This window comes from Anabrus simplex, chromosome X (assembly GCF_040414725.1).
Source record: "Anabrus simplex isolate iqAnaSimp1 chromosome X, ASM4041472v1, whole genome shotgun sequence".
Taxonomy (NCBI): domain Eukaryota; kingdom Metazoa; phylum Arthropoda; class Insecta; order Orthoptera; family Tettigoniidae; genus Anabrus; species Anabrus simplex.
In genome coordinates this window covers 152,574,808-152,596,339 of record NC_090279.1, presented here as the reverse complement: position 1 = coordinate 152,596,339, position 21,532 = coordinate 152,574,808, and the positions used below count along the sequence as shown (strand labels likewise).

At 39.3% G+C, this 21,532-nt stretch overlaps 1 protein-coding gene across 1 annotated transcript; it reads left to right on the top strand.

The window, feature by feature from the left end:
• Positions 1 to 3,933: 3,933 nt before the first annotated feature.
• LOC136886727 (zinc metalloproteinase nas-4-like) lies at positions 3,934 to 19,748 on the top strand. Its single transcript, XM_067159531.2, has 5 exons — positions 3,934 to 4,058; positions 7,803 to 7,967; positions 15,468 to 15,773; positions 17,944 to 18,077; positions 19,472 to 19,748. The coding sequence occupies exons 1-5, from the start codon at positions 3,947 to 3,949 to the stop codon at positions 19,598 to 19,600; spliced, it is 846 nt and encodes a 281-aa protein (XP_067015632.2). The 5' UTR covers positions 3,934 to 3,946; the 3' UTR covers positions 19,601 to 19,748.
• The last annotated feature ends 1,784 nt before the right edge of the window (positions 19,749 to 21,532 follow it).

The following is a 21,532-nucleotide window of genomic DNA, read 5'->3' as shown; positions in this document are numbered from 1 at the left end:
TCTGCCACGAAATTTGAAAAGTGGTACGAGGGCTGGAACGGGGTCCACTTAGCCTCGGGAGGTCAACTGAGTAGAGGTGGGTTCGATTCCCACCTCAGCCATCCTGGAAGTGGTTTTCCGTGGTTTCCCACTTCTCCTCCAGGCGAATGCCGGGATGGTACCTAACTTAAGGCCACGGCCGCTTCCTTCCCTCTTCCTTGCCTATCCCATCCGATCTTCCCATCCCTCCACAAGGCCCCTGTTCAGCATAGCAGGTAAGGCCGCCTGGGCGAGATACTGGTCATTCTCCCCAGTTGTATCCCACAGCCAAGAGTCTGAAGCTCCAGGACACTGCCCTTGAGGCGGTAGAGGTGGGATCCCTCGCTGAGTCCGAGGGAAAAACCGAACCTGGAGGGTAAACAGATGATGATGATGATGATGATGATGATGATGACTTAAAATTACAATTAATCCATTAACTCATTATCAATACTTGGTTTAAATATATTTGACAGTTCTTCTTTTCACATACATTGCCCAAGAATAATTGAGAACTAATCTTTCCACCTAAATCGCACGTTGTCTGTGACACTAATGAACTGCAATTATTATCTTCTAACTCTCCCTCAGAACTTTCCAAACAGATTATAATTCTGCAGTGTTTATAGATATTGTCGAAAATCAGTAATAACGTCTTATTAACATTTGCTGTTACGTTTGCTAGGTATTGTTCTGTCCTAAGTAATACCAACTCTTTTCGAAATATTTCTGCAAACAGTTAAGTGAATGGATAACAGAAATGCGAAGTGAGTGCTTCTGTAATTTCTATAATAACGCGTCCCATTTCATTTTGCGAAACATGTTATTCTGACTTTGACATGTATTAATGATGTCTTATCCAATTCTCTTCAGTATAGGAAGTAATTTTGCGAAGATTGTTTAGAATAAGGCTTTTTTTCGTTTGACGTATATATAACCTCATTTTCATGTTAATTACTTTAGATTAGCAAAGTACCCTCTTATCTTTACATTCCTTAATTATACTGTAAAACATCTAATACAGTTAACATTTTAGGTACAAACAAGACAGTTCTCGGTATATATATAGCAGTCGCAGGATTTTCAAAGCACACTCACCACCAGTGTGTCTTCAAGAGGCTTTGACTTGTGTGTACTTTACATTGGTAAGTAAGTTACTGTAACAAGTTAGCTTAGAAGCGAACATTAATAATTGGAAAGAGAACAGGTTCTGATAAATTAACTTTATCACCTACCGGAGTGCTGCTAAGTGTATATTGACACGCAAATATTGTTTTTGCAAGATAACAGAGTAGGAATCTAAGATATTTTTTGTTTCACTTCAGTCAGGAAACGTTTTCTCCGGCCAGCAATATTCGCTATCTAGTGCCATTTATAGGTTACGCTGACAGTTTAGGCCACAAACTAAGGATATAAAACAGGAACTAACTCTCGATTACAGCATTAGTTCTGTCGCTGTATTGGAGAGGACATTGGTTTGTATTTGCGGTAGACGATACTATAAGCAAGCAAACTTACAATTTTTACGAGACAGTTTATATCGTAATCCTTGTCATAGGAGCTCCAGGATTTTTTGGAATTCAAAACTAAGGAACGTGAATTTTCATTTAAAACATTTACACATACATTGACTGGTTCGTTTAAGAATTCACGCGGGGCTGAGTGGCTCAGACGGTTGAGGCGCTGGCCTTCTGACTCCAACGTGGCAGGTTCGATCCTGGCACAGTCCGGTGGTATTTGAAGGTGCTCAAATACGTCAGCCTCGTGTCGGTAGATTTACTGCCACGTAAAAGATCTTTGCGGGACTAAATTCCGGCACCTTGGCGTTTTCGAAAACCATAAAAGAGTAGTTAGTGGAACGTAAAGCAATTTATTATTATTATTATTATTATTATTAAGAATTCATGACAGCCGTTTGTGTAGCATAGCTCTCCATAATAAGAATGTTTAAACATATTAGCCGACTTGTAATAAAATACAGACAGAATGTTTAGAAATATTTCTTAAAGTAAAATTCACTTAACATCTGTACAAGTAATAAACCAAAGCTGTCCATAACAGATAAGATAATACTCGTCTCCCATAATCTCGGAAAATACAGATCCTTGAAAGGGTATTGTTTCTTTTCCTATTTTTGATACACGCAATATACAAAAGTTGACATCCTATAGTATAACTACAAAACACAAAGAACGCATGAAAAAAGAAGTGTCCGGAAAACATCATAAACAATTTTTAACACTTACATCAATTAGGATTTAAATAGAGAAAGAATGGCCTGAAATGAATGTCTGTGCGTAACAGAAGGCAATATTTAGACAATTGTTAATATTTCGTTTTGTATAATGAATTGGACTTCAATTTAAAAAAGCTAGTACGCTTTATAGGTAATTTTTGAAAACATCATTTTCAATATATTTTCAACTACCACGATTTGTCATCGTTCTAATGTTTCGTCGTCTCTGATTCAACTTTTTCATGTCTTTTACACAGTATTTTATAGACAACAGCTTGTGAGAGGAAAAATTCGAAATTAAGTTATTCAACGCATTCCTTTAAAAAATATTTCAGTATTAAAAGTCGTGTGATGAGGGAAAAGTCCAGCACATGAATATTAATTCCTTGAGCCAGTTCGACAATATACTCTATGTACATCGAGCGTGGTCATGGCTTGCTTTGTTCCTAACTACTTCCCAAGAGCAAGGATGTTTAATATCTCTTAGATCAACACATTCTGCTTATAAGTTAGATCACGGGCCGGCGATAATGTGCCTCTGGGTCCGATGGAACCCTCTTCACACATGACTAATTTAATTTTTTTGTATTTTTGTACATATTATTTTGAATATTTTCTATTAATAAATAATACGATAGTTGTCTAGTATTATTTGAAATTACATTTCTGGCCATGTAGTGTACTCAACTGTGAAGTCAAAACGCAGATCAAGATTACCTGCTTTTCGTCTTGATAACTGCTTACGTACAGCGATTCCAGTTATATTCCTGGCTATATGTAGTTCCCTGACGCTATGCACTGCCATGTTTCACATTAATAATATCAGTACTTAAATGGAGTTCGTAATTTGCAGAGTTTTTATATTTATGCTAATTTGAATTATCATTAAGTTGATTCCATTAATACCTTCATAAATATTAGCTTTTGATAGGTCCAATTTATAATATGCCTCAGAATTTGAGGCTTAAATATTTTTATTTTGTTGATTGACTTTAACATGTTTTTGTTCTCATATTTTCATTAATAAATAAAATATGAAAATTCAAATATAAAATAGGCATTTTGGTTGAAGCGCTCAGAGTATAACGTATTTTAGAAAATAACTCTTTATACTCAAAAGGTTGCGCTCACCTAAGTCAGACTCTTCCAGAGAGTTTTCGTCTAAACAGAAAGAAGTTCACCGGCATAAATCAGCTGTTACGGCATCATAATTCTTAATTTCCATCGACAAAATTTATACATTTCCATACGATGTTTAACTATTATGGATTATAGTAGAATTCTCACAATTTTAATGCGAAAGTTAGTAAAAAAGAATTTCATACGGTAATTTCTCAGGTAACGGTACGTACTTGTATTTGAACTCATTGTTTGGTCAGTAGGTGGTGACACTTACCTAGTTCTACAAGCGATACGCATATCAGGTCACACAAGACTGCGCACGCCTGGTGTTAACTTCATAGCGACGAAATGGGCTGGCTAACTTACTGTATTAGGCTATTTCATGTAGCTAGAGATCTTTTTAAAGTGCTCATCATTTATTTGGACTGTTATAGCTCTTTCTACAGAAAGCACTAAACTCTCAACAAGATGGCAGCACATATACCACTAGTTCTGCTCCTATCTTCGCTCTTCGTCATGGCGGCAACTTTGCCCTTACCTGACGATCTAACGGACAATTCCCTTGACGATATGTATGACATGGAAGATGACGATGACTTCTTTGAAGAATATAATGGCGCTCTCCAACGTCTCACCGCCGAATTTGGCTCATCCTTGTACGGAACTCCAAACGCTGAGACAGGTAAGTTAAGGGCAATGTACAGTATTATCTGCGCACTTTTTAGTGATAGATTTTTGTACTCGTTGGAGAAGTAAGAAGGGTTCCGTTAATACTGCCAACTGAATGGAAATGAAATCTGAATTGAATCGATAATATGATCGATCGATATGAATTTTATAAACCTTTATTATTTTAAGCAAACAACTGTGTCACACACACAATATATAATACTATATAACATTTCCCATTGCGAAACGTGTTCCTAGCATGAATTCTATAGTTTGGCTTTGCTGTGTAAACAACAACAGTACGAGTACTTAAAGTGTACGCCAGATGTCGCACAGCGATGATAAGCGATTCTTAGTTTGTGTTTCAAAGGTTGCCAATACGAATCTCGAAGATAACCGAAGTCGACCACTTCAGCACTAGGGTGTAAATCTATCACTAAAAGGTGCGCAGATAATACTTTCCTTTCATTTTAATGTATTATTTTTGAAGTGTTACTATCATAAAAAAGAAGCACCTATACGCAGGGCCTCTCAGAGTGCATGCGCCCGTGCACTGCACGGCGCAAGGTGCAGGAGACGACTTCACTAGTTTGACCAGTTTGCAAACCCCTACTCCATTTCCCCCACAACTGTCTCAACCTTCCCCGCTGATTCTCACCTCACTGCGAAATGTTTATACGTGGTGAGCGGTGACATTGTGGTATGGGACAATGTTACCAGTGTTAAAACACTCTTCTTTCAATTTGGTTTGAGCAGACAATTTATCTTCTCTAGCTCTTCTTTTCCTTTACATTTGCAATGATACCAATTATCCCTGGAACAAGGGACCGGCTGACAGCAATTCTGAGAGCCTTCTTTAAATTACAATCAGAAATAGGTCTACTCGCACGCAGCCTAGTTTTTGTACAAGTCAAAACACGAAAAAATACCTTTCACATATGCACGTGGAACCAGACATAGAAATAATTTTAGGAGCTTCTCGATGCAGCTTAGGAAAATCTTTCTTCGACGAATTCTCGTAGAATTTGAGCAAAGCCTTTGTATTGGAAAATAGATCTTTTTGATTAACTTATCACGTACTTATTGTCTACAGATTAAGCATTTGGCTTTATCGTCACGACTGAGAAAAAAATACGAAAGTTCTTGCGCTTATCTATTTCACTGATAAACAAGCCGTCTATCACCGAACGCTTCGTCCCCCTCAGCACACTACACCATCCTAGTCAAGCCGAGTTGAGCCGAGTCGGACCGATGCGCAGTGCACGGAGCTCTTGCGCCTCGACTTGCACGCGTGAGATTTTGGGCGTTTGAAAGGCCCTGAATCACAACTTCGACTCCAGGTGTTTATTTTTCATGTTGAAATCTTTTCTTAGCAAAACGAAAAACGTAAAATAAAGCAATTTCCTAAATTATCCCGAAAATTGAAGGTCCAAAGGGCTCGGAAAGGTTTTAAATTTTGAGTCTTTGATAGCTCTATCAAAATAAAAGAAAAACAAATTTTGAAAATAACTTCCGGCCTAAATGCAGTTTCGAAAAAAAAACAGCCTAAAATTGCTTCTTCCTTAACTCGGTTTTTTAAATTCAAATCCTAGATAAACTTACTTATTTACATAATTCTTTCTGTAATGTGTTCCTTGGTTCAATACCCTCAGGCGTTTTTTGAATTTTTGAAAAATATCCATACCGAATATAGTTATAAGGGCTTAAGTGGAACTCTGCATTGACTCACATTAGCGCTCGTAGTGGTGCTTAAGTGAAACAATGCATTGACTCAAATTAGCGCTCGTAGTGGTGCTTAAGTGAAACAATGCATTGACTCACATTAGCGCTCATAGTGGTGCTTAAGTGAAACAATGCATTGACTCACATTAGCGCTCGTAGTGGTAGAGAAAGGCAAACACCTAATCTAATCGACCGGATAACGATGATAAAAAAGGGATTGTAATTTTTAGGAATAAATGAAGAATATATTCTCATACTTTTTTATGTTATTTACCTAAAATTCGTAGTTTTATGTATCCCTAGGATGTTTTCAACACTGAGTTGCTTGCCTGAAAGACTAGAACTGTGGATTTTTTGTTTGGGGAACACAGTAAGTACTTAGGTGTTAACATAAGGAAAGATCTTCTTCACATCCTTTCCCCACCTTCTTCTTCCATCACATCTCCCCAACCTGCCCGCATCTCTTGGCCTTAGAGAGGGCGTTACCCTCTAGGTGGCCCGCCCCACCCCTTCAGGGTGGGGAATGAAAGCATTTGATAGATAGGGTAATCACATTAAGTCATGAATTTTCTTCCACCGCTTTTTCCACACCTGTAAGGTCGGGTGTGTGAACTTCGTCGCACATATGGTCGTGGCCATTTTTTACAGCCAGATGCTCTTCCTGGCGCCAACTTTATATGCAGGGATGTAATCACTATTGCGTGTTTATGTGCTGGTTGGTAGTGTAATGTGTTGTGTTGTCTGAATCTGAAGAGGAAAGAGTTGGGACAAACGCAAACGCCAAGTCTTCGAGCCAGTAGAATTAATCACACGAGATTGAAATCTCTGACTCGACCGGGAATCGAACCCAGGACCCTCTGAACCGAAGGAGTCGGACTAATTTGGTCATGAATAAAGGTTACAAATGTTTTCACATGGTTATGATTTATTTCGGAGTTGCAATAGGGATATAACGGATAGGGCGTATCAGTCTTTGGTAAGACCCCAATTTTTTTTAGAGTATGGTTACACTGCATGGAATCCACACCAGGACTACTTGATGGGAGAATTAGAAAAAAAAATCCAAAGGGATGCAGCACGATTTGTTCTGGGTGATTTCCGACAAAGGAGTAGCTTTACGAAAATGTTGCGACTTTTGGGCTGGGAAGACTTGGGAGTAAGGAGACGAGACGCTCGACTAAGTGGTATGCTCCGAGCTGTCAGTGGAGAGATGGCGTGGCATGACATTAGTAGACGAATGAGCTTCAGTGAAGCTTTTAAAATTAGGAACGATCATAATATGAAGATAAAGTTGGCATTTAAGAGGAAAAATTGGAGGAAATATTAATTTATAGGAAGAGGAATTTGGGTTGGAATAATTTATCAAGGGAAATGTTCGATACATTTTCAGATTCGTTGAAATTTTTAAAGAAATTAAAAGAATCTGTTCCGTGGGTTACAGTCCTAAATGCAGACTGATGATTTATTTTGATGATACGTGTAGAGTCCACTGTGATAGATAAAACAAACAACTTTCCCACAGATAAGCTGGTCGCCATTTCGGTATTACTCGAAATCAGTGATCCATCGAAAAGAAAAAAAACACGAACAACCACTGTACTGTGAATGAGGTGATAAAGGCTAAGTTAGGAATGAACTCGATGGATGAAGCTGTACGCATAAACCGGTTTCGGTGGTGGGGTCATGTGAGGCGAATGGAGGAGGATAGGTTATTTAGGAAAATAATGGACTCTGTTATGGAGGGTACGAGAAGTAGAGGTGGTCCAGGAGGACGATGTTTAGACTGAGTTTCCAACGATTTACTGTAAAGATGAGAGCTATAGAACTAAACGAGTCAACAAGTCTTGTTACAAATAGAGTATTGTGGCGGCGGTTAGTAAATTCACAGAGGCTTGCAGACTGAATACTGAAAGGCATAACAGTCTACAATGAAGATGTATGTACGTATCTTTTCGAAGGAATCTCCTTTTACTTTATTTTTCGACGACTGGATTTCTGCTTGGTATTATTACACTTTATTCGCTTTTTCTTACAGGAGAGAAAGTTAAGAGCTGGAAAAATAACAGCGCTATCAATCCAGAAGAACTGGGAGAATATGCTGAAGGTGACATCTTATTCCCTCCCACGAGGAATGGAATACGTCAGCTAAGTGCCCGTTGGCCAGGCGGAGTGGTCTATTACCAGCTCGCTCCAGGATTCAGTAAGTACCACTGGTTCCCTTAATACGTTAAGATACGGGCAGGTACTTTTAAAATCTATACATATAGCAAAACTACCGTAAGTGGTAGTGAGGTATGTCTGTGTGTTTCTTCCTTAGTAACTCGAAAATGGCTTAAGATTACGTGCATTCTTAACTTAAACAGTAGACTGTAACTATATAAAACAATAAATGTAGCAGAAGCTGCCAAATAATGCTTGACTTTCACCATTGTACGTTCTACATTCCCAAACAATTGTAGATAGAGCAAAAGTGGTAAGGATTTTCTTTTTTTTTTTTTTTAGATCTTAAAGCGACACTCCGGAGATATTTTGGTCATTTTGATGAAAGTTCTTCTTCTTCTTCTTCTTCTTCTTAATCTGTTTATCCTCCAGGGTCAGTTTTTCCCACGGACTAAGCGTGGGATCCCACCTCTACCGCCTCAAGGGCAGTGTCCTGGAGCTTCAGACTTTGGGTCGGGGGATACAACTGGGGAGAATGACCAGTACCTCGCCCAGGCGGCCTCACCTGCTATGCTGAACAGGGGCCTTGTAGTGGGATGGGAAGATTGGATGGAACAGGCAAGGAAGAGGGAAGGAAGCGGCCGTGGCCTTCAGTTAGGTACCATCCCGGCATTTGCCTGGAGGAGAAGTGGGAAACCACGGAAAACCACTTCTAGGATGGCTGAGGTGGGAATCGAACCCTCCTCTACTCAGTTGACCTCCCGAGGCTGAGTGGACCCCGTTCCAGCCCTCGTACCACTTTTCAAATTTCGTGGCAGAGCCGGGAATCGAACCCGGACTTCCGGGGGTGGCAGCTAATCACGCTAACCACTACACCACAGAGGCGGACTGAAAGTTTTTAATGATAGAAATTTAAAAGATTGAGTTTCTTTCTTATTGTCACGAAGTTATTCCGCTGAATTCAAACAATTTATCACTGTAATAATGCTTTGTTTGCCAATTTTAATTTTACATTTAAATCCCATTTTCTCCCGTAATATTGTGCCAAATGTAACAAAATTTGTATGGTTTATGTATCACAGATATATTAAGAAATATGCGTGTGGAATTTTTTTATTGCAGAAATTTTTTCAAGTAGTAGGGATTTTTAAGTCCAAAATTTTAGAACGTCAAAATTACACAAACTTTAGTACGATATATCTCCTTATAGAAAAATTGCACACCGGCACTACAGTGGATGTAACACGAAGGCAGGTTTGCAACTTAAGTAGAGAAACAGAGAGGTCAGTGTTCAGGAAAGATTGCGCTGAGTTGCGAACCCAACCGGAAGTGATATACACTTTGTTTAAAGTGCAGATGCCGTCTGCCAAGACACATTGTACTCTACACAGTCATTTGTTATTATTTTAGTTTCTATTATCATACTGCCATAATGCCTTATGCCATGGCCAACAGTCCACCAACAAGGGTTGATCTTGGGCCAAGCGACAGTATTTATCAATGCCTCATTGCCATATTATTTTGCCTTTTTCCCTTGTTTTCATTTATTGCTGTAGTATCATGGCTATCGGCTCTCTGTGAGGGACCCCCAGGGGCTCTGAACTTCGGAGCGTGGGTTGGCGACCACGGGGCCCTTAGCTGAGTCCTGGCATTGCTTCCACTTACTTGTGCCAGGCTCCTCGCTTTCAACTGTCCTATCCGACCTCTCTTGGTCAACTCTTGTTCTTTTCCGACCCCGACGCTATTAGGTTTGCGAGGGCTAGGGAGTCTTTCATTTTCATGCCTTTCGTGGCCCTTGTCTTACTTTGGCCGATTCTTCATTTTTCGAAGTGTCGGATCCCTTCCATTTTTCCCTCTGATTAGTGTTATATAGAGGATGGTTGCCCAGTTGTACTTCCTCTTAAAACAATAATCACCACCACCACCTCTCCGTGAGGGAGATGACCGTGCGCCAATTGGCAGCAGATACCGATCATGTTAGTTCTATTATTTTACGAGAATTATTATATGTGTATACCAGCTTAAGCTGCCTAGGTTGGGCATTATTATTTTTCTCCTTTAATAGATCAATAAGGTATCAATACTGTAGATCTGGAGGAAAATATATATACTGTATATATGATATATCTCATTAAGTACAAAAAAAGCGATACGTAGTGCTTTTATAAGAAGTATTATCTACCTAATTACGAATTTACATTAACATGTTAATTAAATTTCACGAAAAAAATGGAATTAAAAATTTCAAAAAATATTTTGGAAAAACTATTAATTGTATATGAAAGAAATGCTCGTGATATCTCTACTTTTATGTAGGTGACTTTTCCACAAAGTTTCGTGAAAATCCATGCATTAGGTAAAAACATATTTTTTTTTAATCTCCGGAGCGTCGCCTTGGCGATCATTTTGGTTACAGTCCAGTACTGCATATAACACATTCGTTAGGCTCATCAAATATTAATATATCATAGAAATATAATCGTATGTATAGTTTTGTTTTATATAATTCAATTATTTCATACTGATACACTGTAAGAGTAAACAAGCAAACAAACCAACAACTAAATATACCAGAAAGAAAATGTAACAGTAGGTTTCAAAATTTATTAACTCTACAATTTTACATTACTGAAGATAGTTCTTTAACTTCTTTTTGAACATTTGTATTGAAGAGGCGTTCTTTATATCTTCTGACAATAATAAAATAATAATAATAATAATAATAATAATAATAATAATAATAATAATAATAATAATAATAATAATAATAATAATAATCGTATGGCCTCAGCAACCGTGTGCAGAAATTTCAATTTGACGCCATGTGGCTGTCTGCTCGTCAATTTCGACGTTCCGTTTTACTCTATGCCCACTAGATGGCAGGCCGAGTAAACCAAAAAACTCTTGGGCGTCTATGGCTGAGATTTAATGAATTTTGTCGGGTAAACACCAAATGTGTCACCAGAGATCTTTTACATGCCGACATGGAGTGTCGAATGGACTTTTTTCCGCCCTTCAAAAACCGACAAACTCTGCCGGGTTTGAACCCGCTACCTTAGGATCCGGAGACCGACACTCTACCACTGATCCACAGAGGCAGCTATCTTCTGACAGTTTATTGTAGAGACAAACATAATAATGCCACAATGAATTACTTCTATATTTATTTAAATGGATAAATGTGCAGTGGATATTATTGTGTTATAATTTATTATGAATCACTGAATTAGTTTTATATCATGTATTTGAGTGTAGCAAATTACGAATAATTTTATATATCATGACGAATGAAAATTTCTGTCGTAGGCTATTAATTGAGATTAGCATTATATTTACGAGTTATACAAGAACGTCTTTCATTTTCTCACAGTTCATGCATGAGCTGTGCCATCCTTTTGTGGATACAACCATTTTTCTTTTGATTTATCGGAACTCTTTATCTCGCCCTGTGGGTGTAGTCAAAGGATGCATTATCTGTACTTCCCTGCACGTCGTAATAGGCTACTAAGTGGGGAACAACAACATAATCTGTACTTGTTCTCTTGTTTTCTAAGCACAAGAACATATCCAAGATTCTATGTTTTTCAGTGTAGCGGAGAAAATGTTTGAATGCAAAGTTTTTTTCGTCCCGTAGCTCGTGTAAACAGGAGGTAATGTACACCATTTTTAGATGATGATGATGATCAGGTGCCACCATCAAGTCGAGGTTGACTGGACGGATGGACTTCCTCCAGATGCTTCGGTCTTCAACCATCTACTTCGGATCCTTCAGTTATTTATTCGTGTCAGAAGCACTTACAATTGTTCTGAGGAAGCTGTTTCTTGATTTTAGTCGTGGGGTTTCTGGTCGATGTCCATGTAAAGGATGTGCTTGAGAAGTTTGCACCTTGTACACCTCAGTTTTTGCCGCTTCCTCAGTGACATGTTCATGTTATTTGATGGAGACTATCCATCTCATTGCTGGCCGCCCTCCCAAGCATAATGGTCTTTTCCAATGAAACAGAACGTCTCACAATGTGTCCAAACTACGACAGCTGTAATCTTCAAGTAGCGAATATTTAAGAATAACTTAAATATTGTATTTAAGCGGTCCGTCTATTCAATACATATATAATTTATTAAATATAGTACATGTTTCTTCCCCTAACGGACATCATAAGCTAGAATAAATCACACAATATATCAAATACAGAAATTACGTTAAAAGATTGGTAGGACAAATTAAAACACACTTTTATACACAAGGACATTTAAAATGCATAATATGTACATGATACATGAACAATATAACACTGGATTGGCAGTTTTTTTTTACACTTTTGCCTCCCAGAAGTTAGCAGCATCAATTGCATTTGGTGTAGCACAAATCAGGTCTTCCAGAGTACAGGATGTTGGACTCGGACTACATTGGAGCACGTGGGAGGACGTCTGCACGTCACCACGTTCATATAGCGGCCACTCCGCACGGAAACCCCATTTCATTAAGTTATTCTTGTATTTAGTAACAGTTGACCGTAATCTATTGAGCGATCTCCATGTGGTCCATTTTTTTTGTGTGTCCAGTGGGAAGTTATTCACAGGGTGTGAGCCATCCCTCGGGGCTGTTAAACCTTGAACGCCAGAGATCAGTTCGGGAATGCTGTGGTGTCCCGACAAGAGCCTCTGTTGTTTTGAGGAAGCTGTTCCTTGATTTTAGTCGTGGGGTTTCTGGTTGATATCCATGTAAAGGATGTGTTTAGGAAGTTTACACCTTGTGCATCTCAGGTTTTGCCGCTAGCTCAATGACATGTTCTTGTTATTTGATGGAGTCTATCCATCTCATTGCTGGCCGTCTTCGCCTCCAAGACCCCAGTGCAGCAGTGGGCTCATCAGTTGGATTGCTACATCTTTCCAAGACGCTGCCCGCAAGTGCGCCATTGAGCACCACTGCAACCCTTTTATGTACGTGGTGGTGGTGGTGGTGATTATTGTTTTAAGAGGAAGTACATAAGGCAACCATCCTCTATAAAACACTAATCAGAGAGAAAAAATAGAAGGGATCCGACACTTCGAAAAATGATGGTATCGGCCAAAGAAAGGCAAGGGCACGAAGCGCGTGGAAATGAAAGACTACCTAGCCAGCGTGGGGGTAGGAAAAGAACAAGAGTTGACCAAGGGTGGTTGGATAGGATATACGAAAATGAGGAGCCTGGCACAAGTAAGTGAAAGCAATGCCAGGAATCAGCTAAGTGCCCCGTGGTCACTAACCCACGCTCCCCAAGTTCAACGCCCCTGGGGCCCCTTTTAGTTGCCTCTTACGACAGGCAGGGGATGTCGTGGGTGTTATTCTACCACTCCTACCCACAAGGGGACCTCCTGTGTAGGACAATGCAGCGACGGTGCACTAGGGAATGCATGTGCCTCCACTTGTATAAATGCCTGCCTTTGGCCTTTATATCAAAAATAAGGTTCCTGGAAGGAAACCATAATTTAATTTCATCGACTGCAAATGTTAAAAACATTTAAGGTCTTTAGGCTGTTTCAATCGTGAAATTACCAGCGCTTCGCCCCAGTGTAGCAGCGGGCTCAATTTTGATGTGAATTGTTCATTAAAATTCTTGATGACAGAGTTCGTAGAAAGTACCATTTACATTCGTAAAATCGCACGAACAACATTGAGTAAAAGCCTTTGATTTAATATATTTCTTGATAAAAGATGCTTAAGATTTTTGGTAGAAATTCTTTTAAATTCCATTTAAGAATGAACGCCTCCGGATTCCAAGTCAACACGGGGCCGAAGCGGTAAAGTTAGTTGTAGAATTGAATAATGTTTAGTCTGAAATTAAAAGAAAACTAAGTATGAGTGAAGAGAGATGGAAATGAAATAATGTAATGCGATCTAAATTGCTTTACTTACTTCCTGGTTATTGGCCCCGATGTGTCGAAGAGGACTGAGTCTAGTTGACGATGTCCCTTAGGGGAAGAAACATGTACTAGATTTAATAAATTATATACGTGTTGGATAGGCGGACCACTTAAATATAATATTTAAGTTATTCTTAAATATTCGCTACTTGATTTTATAGTAAATACGGGTTTTTATAAAAAATGAAGCTGTTAAAGCTTGTTACATGTAAGCTGTAATCTTGTAATGAATGACTTAAGAGACGAATGTGGTTTGATCGTTTGAATGATCAAGGGCTCTCCAAGGGGAACGCAATATCCATCTCCAACACCAGAGCTCAAATTCATCAATATGCTTCTTATCTCGCTTCCTTATACTCCAGCTTTCACAACCATATGTAGCTAGGGGCAGACTAGTGCCTTAACCATTCTAACTTTAGTAGGCAAAGATGCATCTGCACACTTGAAGATCTTTTCCAGTTCTTTGAAAGCTATTCTATCAAGGGCAAGTCTTCAGTGAATTTCTGGACTGCTTGAGGCACTTCTACTAATGGTTGATCCCAACCAACAGGAACTATTCACCTCTTTGATTAACTCATTACTTATCGCAATGCTGGATGGTAAACCTGTTGTAATGGTTTGTCTTGTTGATATTCAGGTACAAGTTGATGTTCTCACTCTAATCTCGATGTCCTCCGAACTCTTCCTTACTTTCAGCAACCAAACTGGAGGCAATTTACCGTCTCCGAATGGCATCACTTCGTCTTTGGTCTTGGTTGTGCTGATTTCTGTCTCCTAACCTATCGCTCGTCATTGCTCTTCGCAGCACTGTTGTGTTCTCCATTAAAGCTGTTCTGAGATTGGACCATGGATGTCTTTGGGAAATTTCAACTGATTTGTTGTGTTTCCCTAAAATGATTGGGCCATGGATCTATTTGGAAAACTTCAGCTGATTTGTTCTGCCTCCCTAATGTGATCAGACCATGTATGACTTGGGAACTTCAACTGATTTGTTCTGTCTTCCTAATGTGATTGGACCATGGATGTCTTTGGGAAACTTCAACTGATTTGTTCTACCTCCCTAATGTGATTGGACCTTGGATGTCTTTTGGAAACTTCAACTGATTTGTTCTGTCTCCATAAAGTGATTGGACCCTGGATGTCTTTGGGAAACTTCAACTGATTGGTTCTGTCTCCCTAATGTGATTGGGCCATGTATGTGTTTGGGAAACTTCAGCTGATTTGTTCTGCCTCCCTAATGTGATTGGACCATGTATGACTTGGGAACTTCAGCTGATTTGTTCTGCCTCCCTAATGTGATTGGACCATGTATGACTTGAGAAACTTCAACTGATTTGTTCTGTCTCCCTAATGTGATTGGACCATGTATGACTTGGGAACCTCAACTGATTTGTTCTGTCTCCTTAATGTGATTGGACCATGGATGTCTTTGGGAAACTTCAACTGATTTGTTCTGTCTCCTTAATGTGATTGGACCATGGGTGTCTTGAGAAACTTCAACTGATTGGTTCTGTCTCCCTAATGTGATTGGGCGAAGGATGTGTTCGGGAAACTTCAACTGATTTGTTCTGCCTCCCTAATGTGATTGGACCATGGATGTCTTTGGGAAACTTCAACTGATTTATTCTGTCTCCAGGCCAGAGTGACCTTGTGATGATCAGTAACGCCATCAACGCCTACCACTACCACACTTGCATCAGGTTCTTGCCGTACACCGGAGCTGAACGTGACTACTTGTACGTGACTCACGACAACACTGGCTGCTGGTCCGCTGTGGGACGAACTGGTGGACCCCAGCAGCTGAACCTCCAGAGCCCTGGCTGCACCACAACCCTCGGTACCATCATCCACGAGTTCATGCACGCCGTTGGCTTCCTTCACGAGCAGAACCGCTACGAGAGAGACTCCTACGTCATAATCAACTGGCAGAACATCCAGTCTGGTGAGTAAACACTATGACGTAATTGCACTTTACTGCACTGTCATTAGTTTACGTACTGTTTTGTTAGAAAGCGTCTCTGACTGGTTGAATTCCGCTTCACACTAATGTAAACACGGATAGTCAGAGAGATGGTGAGTCAAGGAACACCAAACTTAACCTTGTTGTTTTGTTTCTCCGCATGATTTCAGCACTGTAGTTTCGTACCTAACTACACACAAAAAAGCTCAAGTAATCTGTCGCCATCACAATACTGAATAATGTATGGGTTAATGCACTTCCAACAGATAAATATAGCGTATATCATAAAGTTCGTATTACCGTTATTAATCGACGACCAGAGGACCATGTTTACGACCTAGTGCACTGTTCGCTGCTTCAAATAACATTCATTTTTATGTTCTATTATAACGTAACCGTATTCATACATCTCGTTACCTTCCATACCAAAACACGAACAATAAAACAAGAAAACGTCAACGCAAGGATCAAACATGGATGATATGCGTCGTGACGAATCAAAATTATTTTTTAAATTAATTTAATTTAAGATAAGTAGATTCACCAGAGTATGAAATAAAATATTGTACGTAACAGCCACTAATGTGATAAGTTTATAGTAAACCTGTTGTAATGATTTTTGACTTGATGATATTCAGCTACAGCTCGATGTTCTCACTCTGTTCTCGAACTTTTTTCTTACTTCCATCAACCAAAGTGGAGGCAGTTTACCGCCTCCGAATGACATCATTTCGTCTTTGGTCTTGGTTATGCTAATTTCTCTTTCACTTCCTATCGCACGTCATTGATCTTGGCAGCACTGTTGTATTCTATGTCGTATAGTAATGTCGTAACGGAGACATTACTTTCCGTGGCTATTTATCTACTACATCAACAAAAACCAGGCGTTTTCTAAACAGTTTGGCATTTGAAAAGTAGGCTATTTCTGGACACTGAGAAATATATTCATTTTAAGGCGCATGTGCGACTTTAACGGCATCACTGCCTTTCCAATGTACATTCATCACGAAGTTAACATGTTGTTGTTGTTGTTTGAGTCATCAGTCCATAGACTGGTTTGATGAGACACCATGGTACCCTATCCTGTGCTAACCTTTCCATTTATACATACTTGCTACATCCTACATCTACTCTAATCTGCTTGTCATATTCATACCTTGGTTTAGCCGTATCGTTCTTACCACCTACATGATTTCCTTCTAGCAAGCTGGGTATAAACTTTGTGAACGATATGCCTCCACTGAATTCTGTCCTGGTATAGTTTTTCCTTCTCCACTGCATCCCATATTACTTCTCTCCTTTTGAGATCTTCATTAACCTGGTCAGTCCATCTCTTTCTACGTCGTCCAATTGGTCTTCTTCCGAGCACTTCCATCTCCAGATACTGACGTGGAGTTCGAGTTGGGTGCATTCGCTTCACGTGACGTAAACACTTCAATCTCACAGCATCTATCCTTTCCTCCATGGTCAAGTTCACCTGTAGGTCTCTCCTCACATATTCATTCTTGACTCTGTCTCTTCTGGTTTTTTGTAGAGCTGACCTAAGGAACTTCATTTCACATGTTTACATTTGATGCACTTTTTTCTTACTGTATTTATAACACAGGTCTCCAGACTATTATATGTCATGATTGACAGGAGACATGTTTTATACATTGTCTGTTTAGCTCTTGGAGGGACTCCCTAGGCCCAGATTAGGTTTCGTACACCTCGCCTACACTTCCCTCAAAACCTACTGAACAAGTCCTGGGTGTCTTAAGATGTATCCTATCATTCTGTCTCTTCTTCTAGTCAAATTTAGCCAAATCGGTCTCCTCTCACTAATTCGATTCATTATCCCTTCATTTGAGATTCGATCTACCCATATCATCTTTAGCATTATTCTGTAACATCACATTTCGAAAGCTTCTATTCCCTTTCCTTCTGAGCTAGTTTTTGTCCATGTTTCACTTCCATAAAATGCCACTCTTTAGACGCAAGTTTTAAAAAACTTTTAAATTCCTATATAAGTATTCGAAGTGAGCACATTTCTTTTCTTAAGAAAGACCTTCTTTGCTTGTGTTAGTCTGAATTTTTTGTTGATTTATACACGTGTGAATAAATTCCTGATTTTCACTCTTATAATAAAGTGTGTTTTTCTTTCTCTTTGAAGGTCGGGAACTGAACTTTAACAAGGCTTCGGAGCAGACAACGTATGGTTATGGAGTTCCTTACGACTACGGCAGCGTGATGCATTACTCTGCGAACGCCTTCTCCAACAACGGCCAGCCTACCATTACATCCAAGGTAAGTGTGTGATTTCATTAATCAACATAATCATATGTCTATGTACGTAGGTCTTCTAAAATAGTTAAACGTGTGGGTCGGTCAGTGGGACAGCCATTCACAATTATCCCCTTACGGGACAGAATACTCCAGTTAATTGTGCATGTGGGTGGGAGGCTGGCAGGGCCGGCGACAAGGGGATGCAGAGGGGGCAAATACTTAGGGGCGATAACAAATGAAGTTTAAATAAATTTTAAATGCCAATAAGAATACAAAATACGAAGAAAATTGAACAAATTTTGTACTAAAATGACACCAAGATGATTCCATAAAGCCACCGAAATCCCTGGTATATATACCTTTGGAGCAGTTCTGAAGCAAATTTGGTTCAACAGCGGTGTTGACAATAAAGAAGGTTGAAAGAAAAACTTTGATGTATTTTTGGCTCGAAATTGATACATAAATTGTATGATTAATGTACTTCATTTTTGATGTAACTATGCTGTAAAATTCAATTCTCTTATACCAACTTTTTTGGTGTGAAAATGGTATAATGAGAAAAAATATGTGGTGTAATTGTTGGTGCATTTTTCATTGATGTCGTATCGGTGCATCCTTTGTCGCTTTTGCACTAAATTACCGGGCGAGTTGGCCATGCAGTTAAGGCCACGCAGCTGTGAGCTTGCATCCGGAAGATAGTGGGTTCGAATCCCATTGTCTGCAGCCCTAAAGATGGTTTTCCATGGTTTCCCATTTTCACACCAGGTAAATGTTGGAGCTGAACCTTGATTAAGGCCACGGTCGCTTCCTTCCCACTCGTAGCCTTTTGCTATCACATCGTCACCATAAAACGTATCTATGTCGGTGCGATGTAAAGCAAATTGCAAAATAATTGCACCAAATTAGCACCACAAATACATCACGATTGTACCGATAACAATCTTGCACCATTATTGCACTAATTTTTGATGGAAACTCCGCCGCCAGGGGATGTTAATTATGTAAGCCCTGGTTATAAAATAACCTGCAAGTTCACAGTTCTGGTCTAAATTAAGTGAAGGGGAGGGGGCGTGTACCGTGATTTAGGGGCCCGGACCCCTCTGTTAACCAGGGGCCCCGAGAATCCTGACACTGGTCCTGGTGGGAGGGATGCCGGCCCCGCGGTGTAGGGGCAGAGTGCCTGCCCCTTACCCGGATGTCCCAGGTTCGATTCCCGGCCAGTAAAGCGAGCTATGTGGTACATCCTGACTGGTGCCGTAAACGATCCCACCTCACCATTTGAGAGTTAAGGCCACAGCAACTACATTCTCAATCCTAGCATTGTTGTGTCACCGAAAACTATTGATGCGTTACTGCTATATGGAAACATTAGAAAACAAAAACTAATAATAATATTGAATTTCTTTTCATTTCAGAGGCCCTACGTGCAGCTGGGTCAGAGAGATGGTTTCAGCCGGGGTGACATTCAGAAGATAAACACAATGTACAAAAACATCTGTGGAAGACGCAGCAAGGCTCTGAAGGAGAAAGTTGAGAAGCTGTAACCTACGGAAATGAGAAAAGCTAAGGAATTTAATTTATTTGCGTTAGATTTAGATAGGAAGTTATCTTTAGAATAAGTTTAATGACTTTTAAGATACCTTACTTATTGTTATTACTGTAGAACAGAAGAATAGTTTAGCCATTTTTCATTGGAACCTAATGAGAATTAGCACATTTTTGTGCATATATTGAGGTAAATGCTGTATACTATTGCTGTGAAACTTCTTGGTCATTGAAAATTTTCCCCGAGAATTTTCATTTCTCAGCTATGTGAATTTCATCGTACATAAATATGTCTGTCGAATTGATGACTTTGAGATGTGGTGTTTGCGGAGAATGCTGCGAGTACCTTGGACGGAAAGAATAACTAATGTTTCCATCCTGAACGAAATGGGCATCAAGAAACGCCTATCTTCCCGTGTGAGTGAGTGTTACCTCCAATTCCTTGGAAACATTTTCAGAAGAGAACTTGGAAAAGACCATTTTGCAAGGCAAACTTGAAGGCAGTAGACCTTGGGGAAGATAGTTAGATCAGGCAAAGAAGATCACTGGGCTACCTCTTCAGATCATACTAAGGAAAGCTGAAACCCTCTCTGGATGGAAGCATCTCATCAAGGCTGCAACGTGGAAATCATAGAGTTCTGAGGTCTCGACACTCAGCAGTGAGCAAAAACGACTGATGATGATGAAAAATGTGTCAACCAAACCTACTAAACCAGTTGTTACTGCTCATGCATCTGTAGATTACATTCCCTGCTTTCCTGTAACTAATCAGTTAGATGTCTTGAAACAATATAATATGCATCTCCGAATTCCACTTGATTTCTCCTAGCTAATTTCTGCCACACAGCTAGATATTATTAGGGGTATATTTCTGCGCTGTATTCTATCTGAAATTAATATCATCAATTTTCTGCCACGATTGTAACCATGGAAACCAGTGCTCGTCTATGTATACTAGATCAGTAGCGCCACCTTCTCACTGTGCGCTGCCTTCCTGTAACTGAGAGCTTGAGAAAATCTCGTATGAAGTGAACCAAGCTCTGCTACAGTACTAAGTCCAGAATTAAAATTTTTGAACTGGCCGTAAAACTGAGCCCAGGGCTTTGGGAATAAAAGACACCACAGGACTGCCTAATAGTAATCAGGTTAGTATTATATTGACGAGATCTAGAATGTCTTTCATTTCTCACAATTCATAAGCTGTACATTCCTTTGTGGATATACTGAATTTTTTTCGATTTATCGGAACTCTTTATCTCCCCTATTATTTGTATCCCATGCATGTCGTAAGAGGCTACTAAGAGGGGAGCGACCAAATAATCTGTACTCTTCTAAGCTCGAAACATATCCATGATTCTGTGTCTTTCCGTGTGGCCGAGAACATTTTTATTTTCTTGAAGAAGCCAAGAAGTTTCACGAATAATCGAGTATATGTTGAATTGCGGTGTTCAAGTTACTAAAACTCTTGCCAAAATATGACGCAAGATTAAATAACATCTTCTGTTAGCCAAAGAGTTTCAGAACGTAAGATTTTTATTGTAGAACTACTATTTAATTTAATTAGTGATGTAAACAATCTTTTTCGTATTTATTTAATTAACTTATTTATATTCTCATCACATCATAAATATTTATTTCATGTAGCAATTATCACAGTTTTACTTTGTACCTTATTCATTAAGAATCCTTTGTAGACATTTGTTCCTTAATGTATTATTGCTTAATGGTGCATAATGTATTGTTTACCAAACTTAAGTTCCACATGTTCTCATTAATATAATTTCATGTATGAATATAATGTATTGATCATAAGCTGATAGTAATTCTTCTTATTGCTGTGCCGTGGCTAATTATAATAACATTCCACTATTTATTGATCTCTTTATTTAAATATGTATTTTCCCCATTATAATGATAATACTGTGTAACTT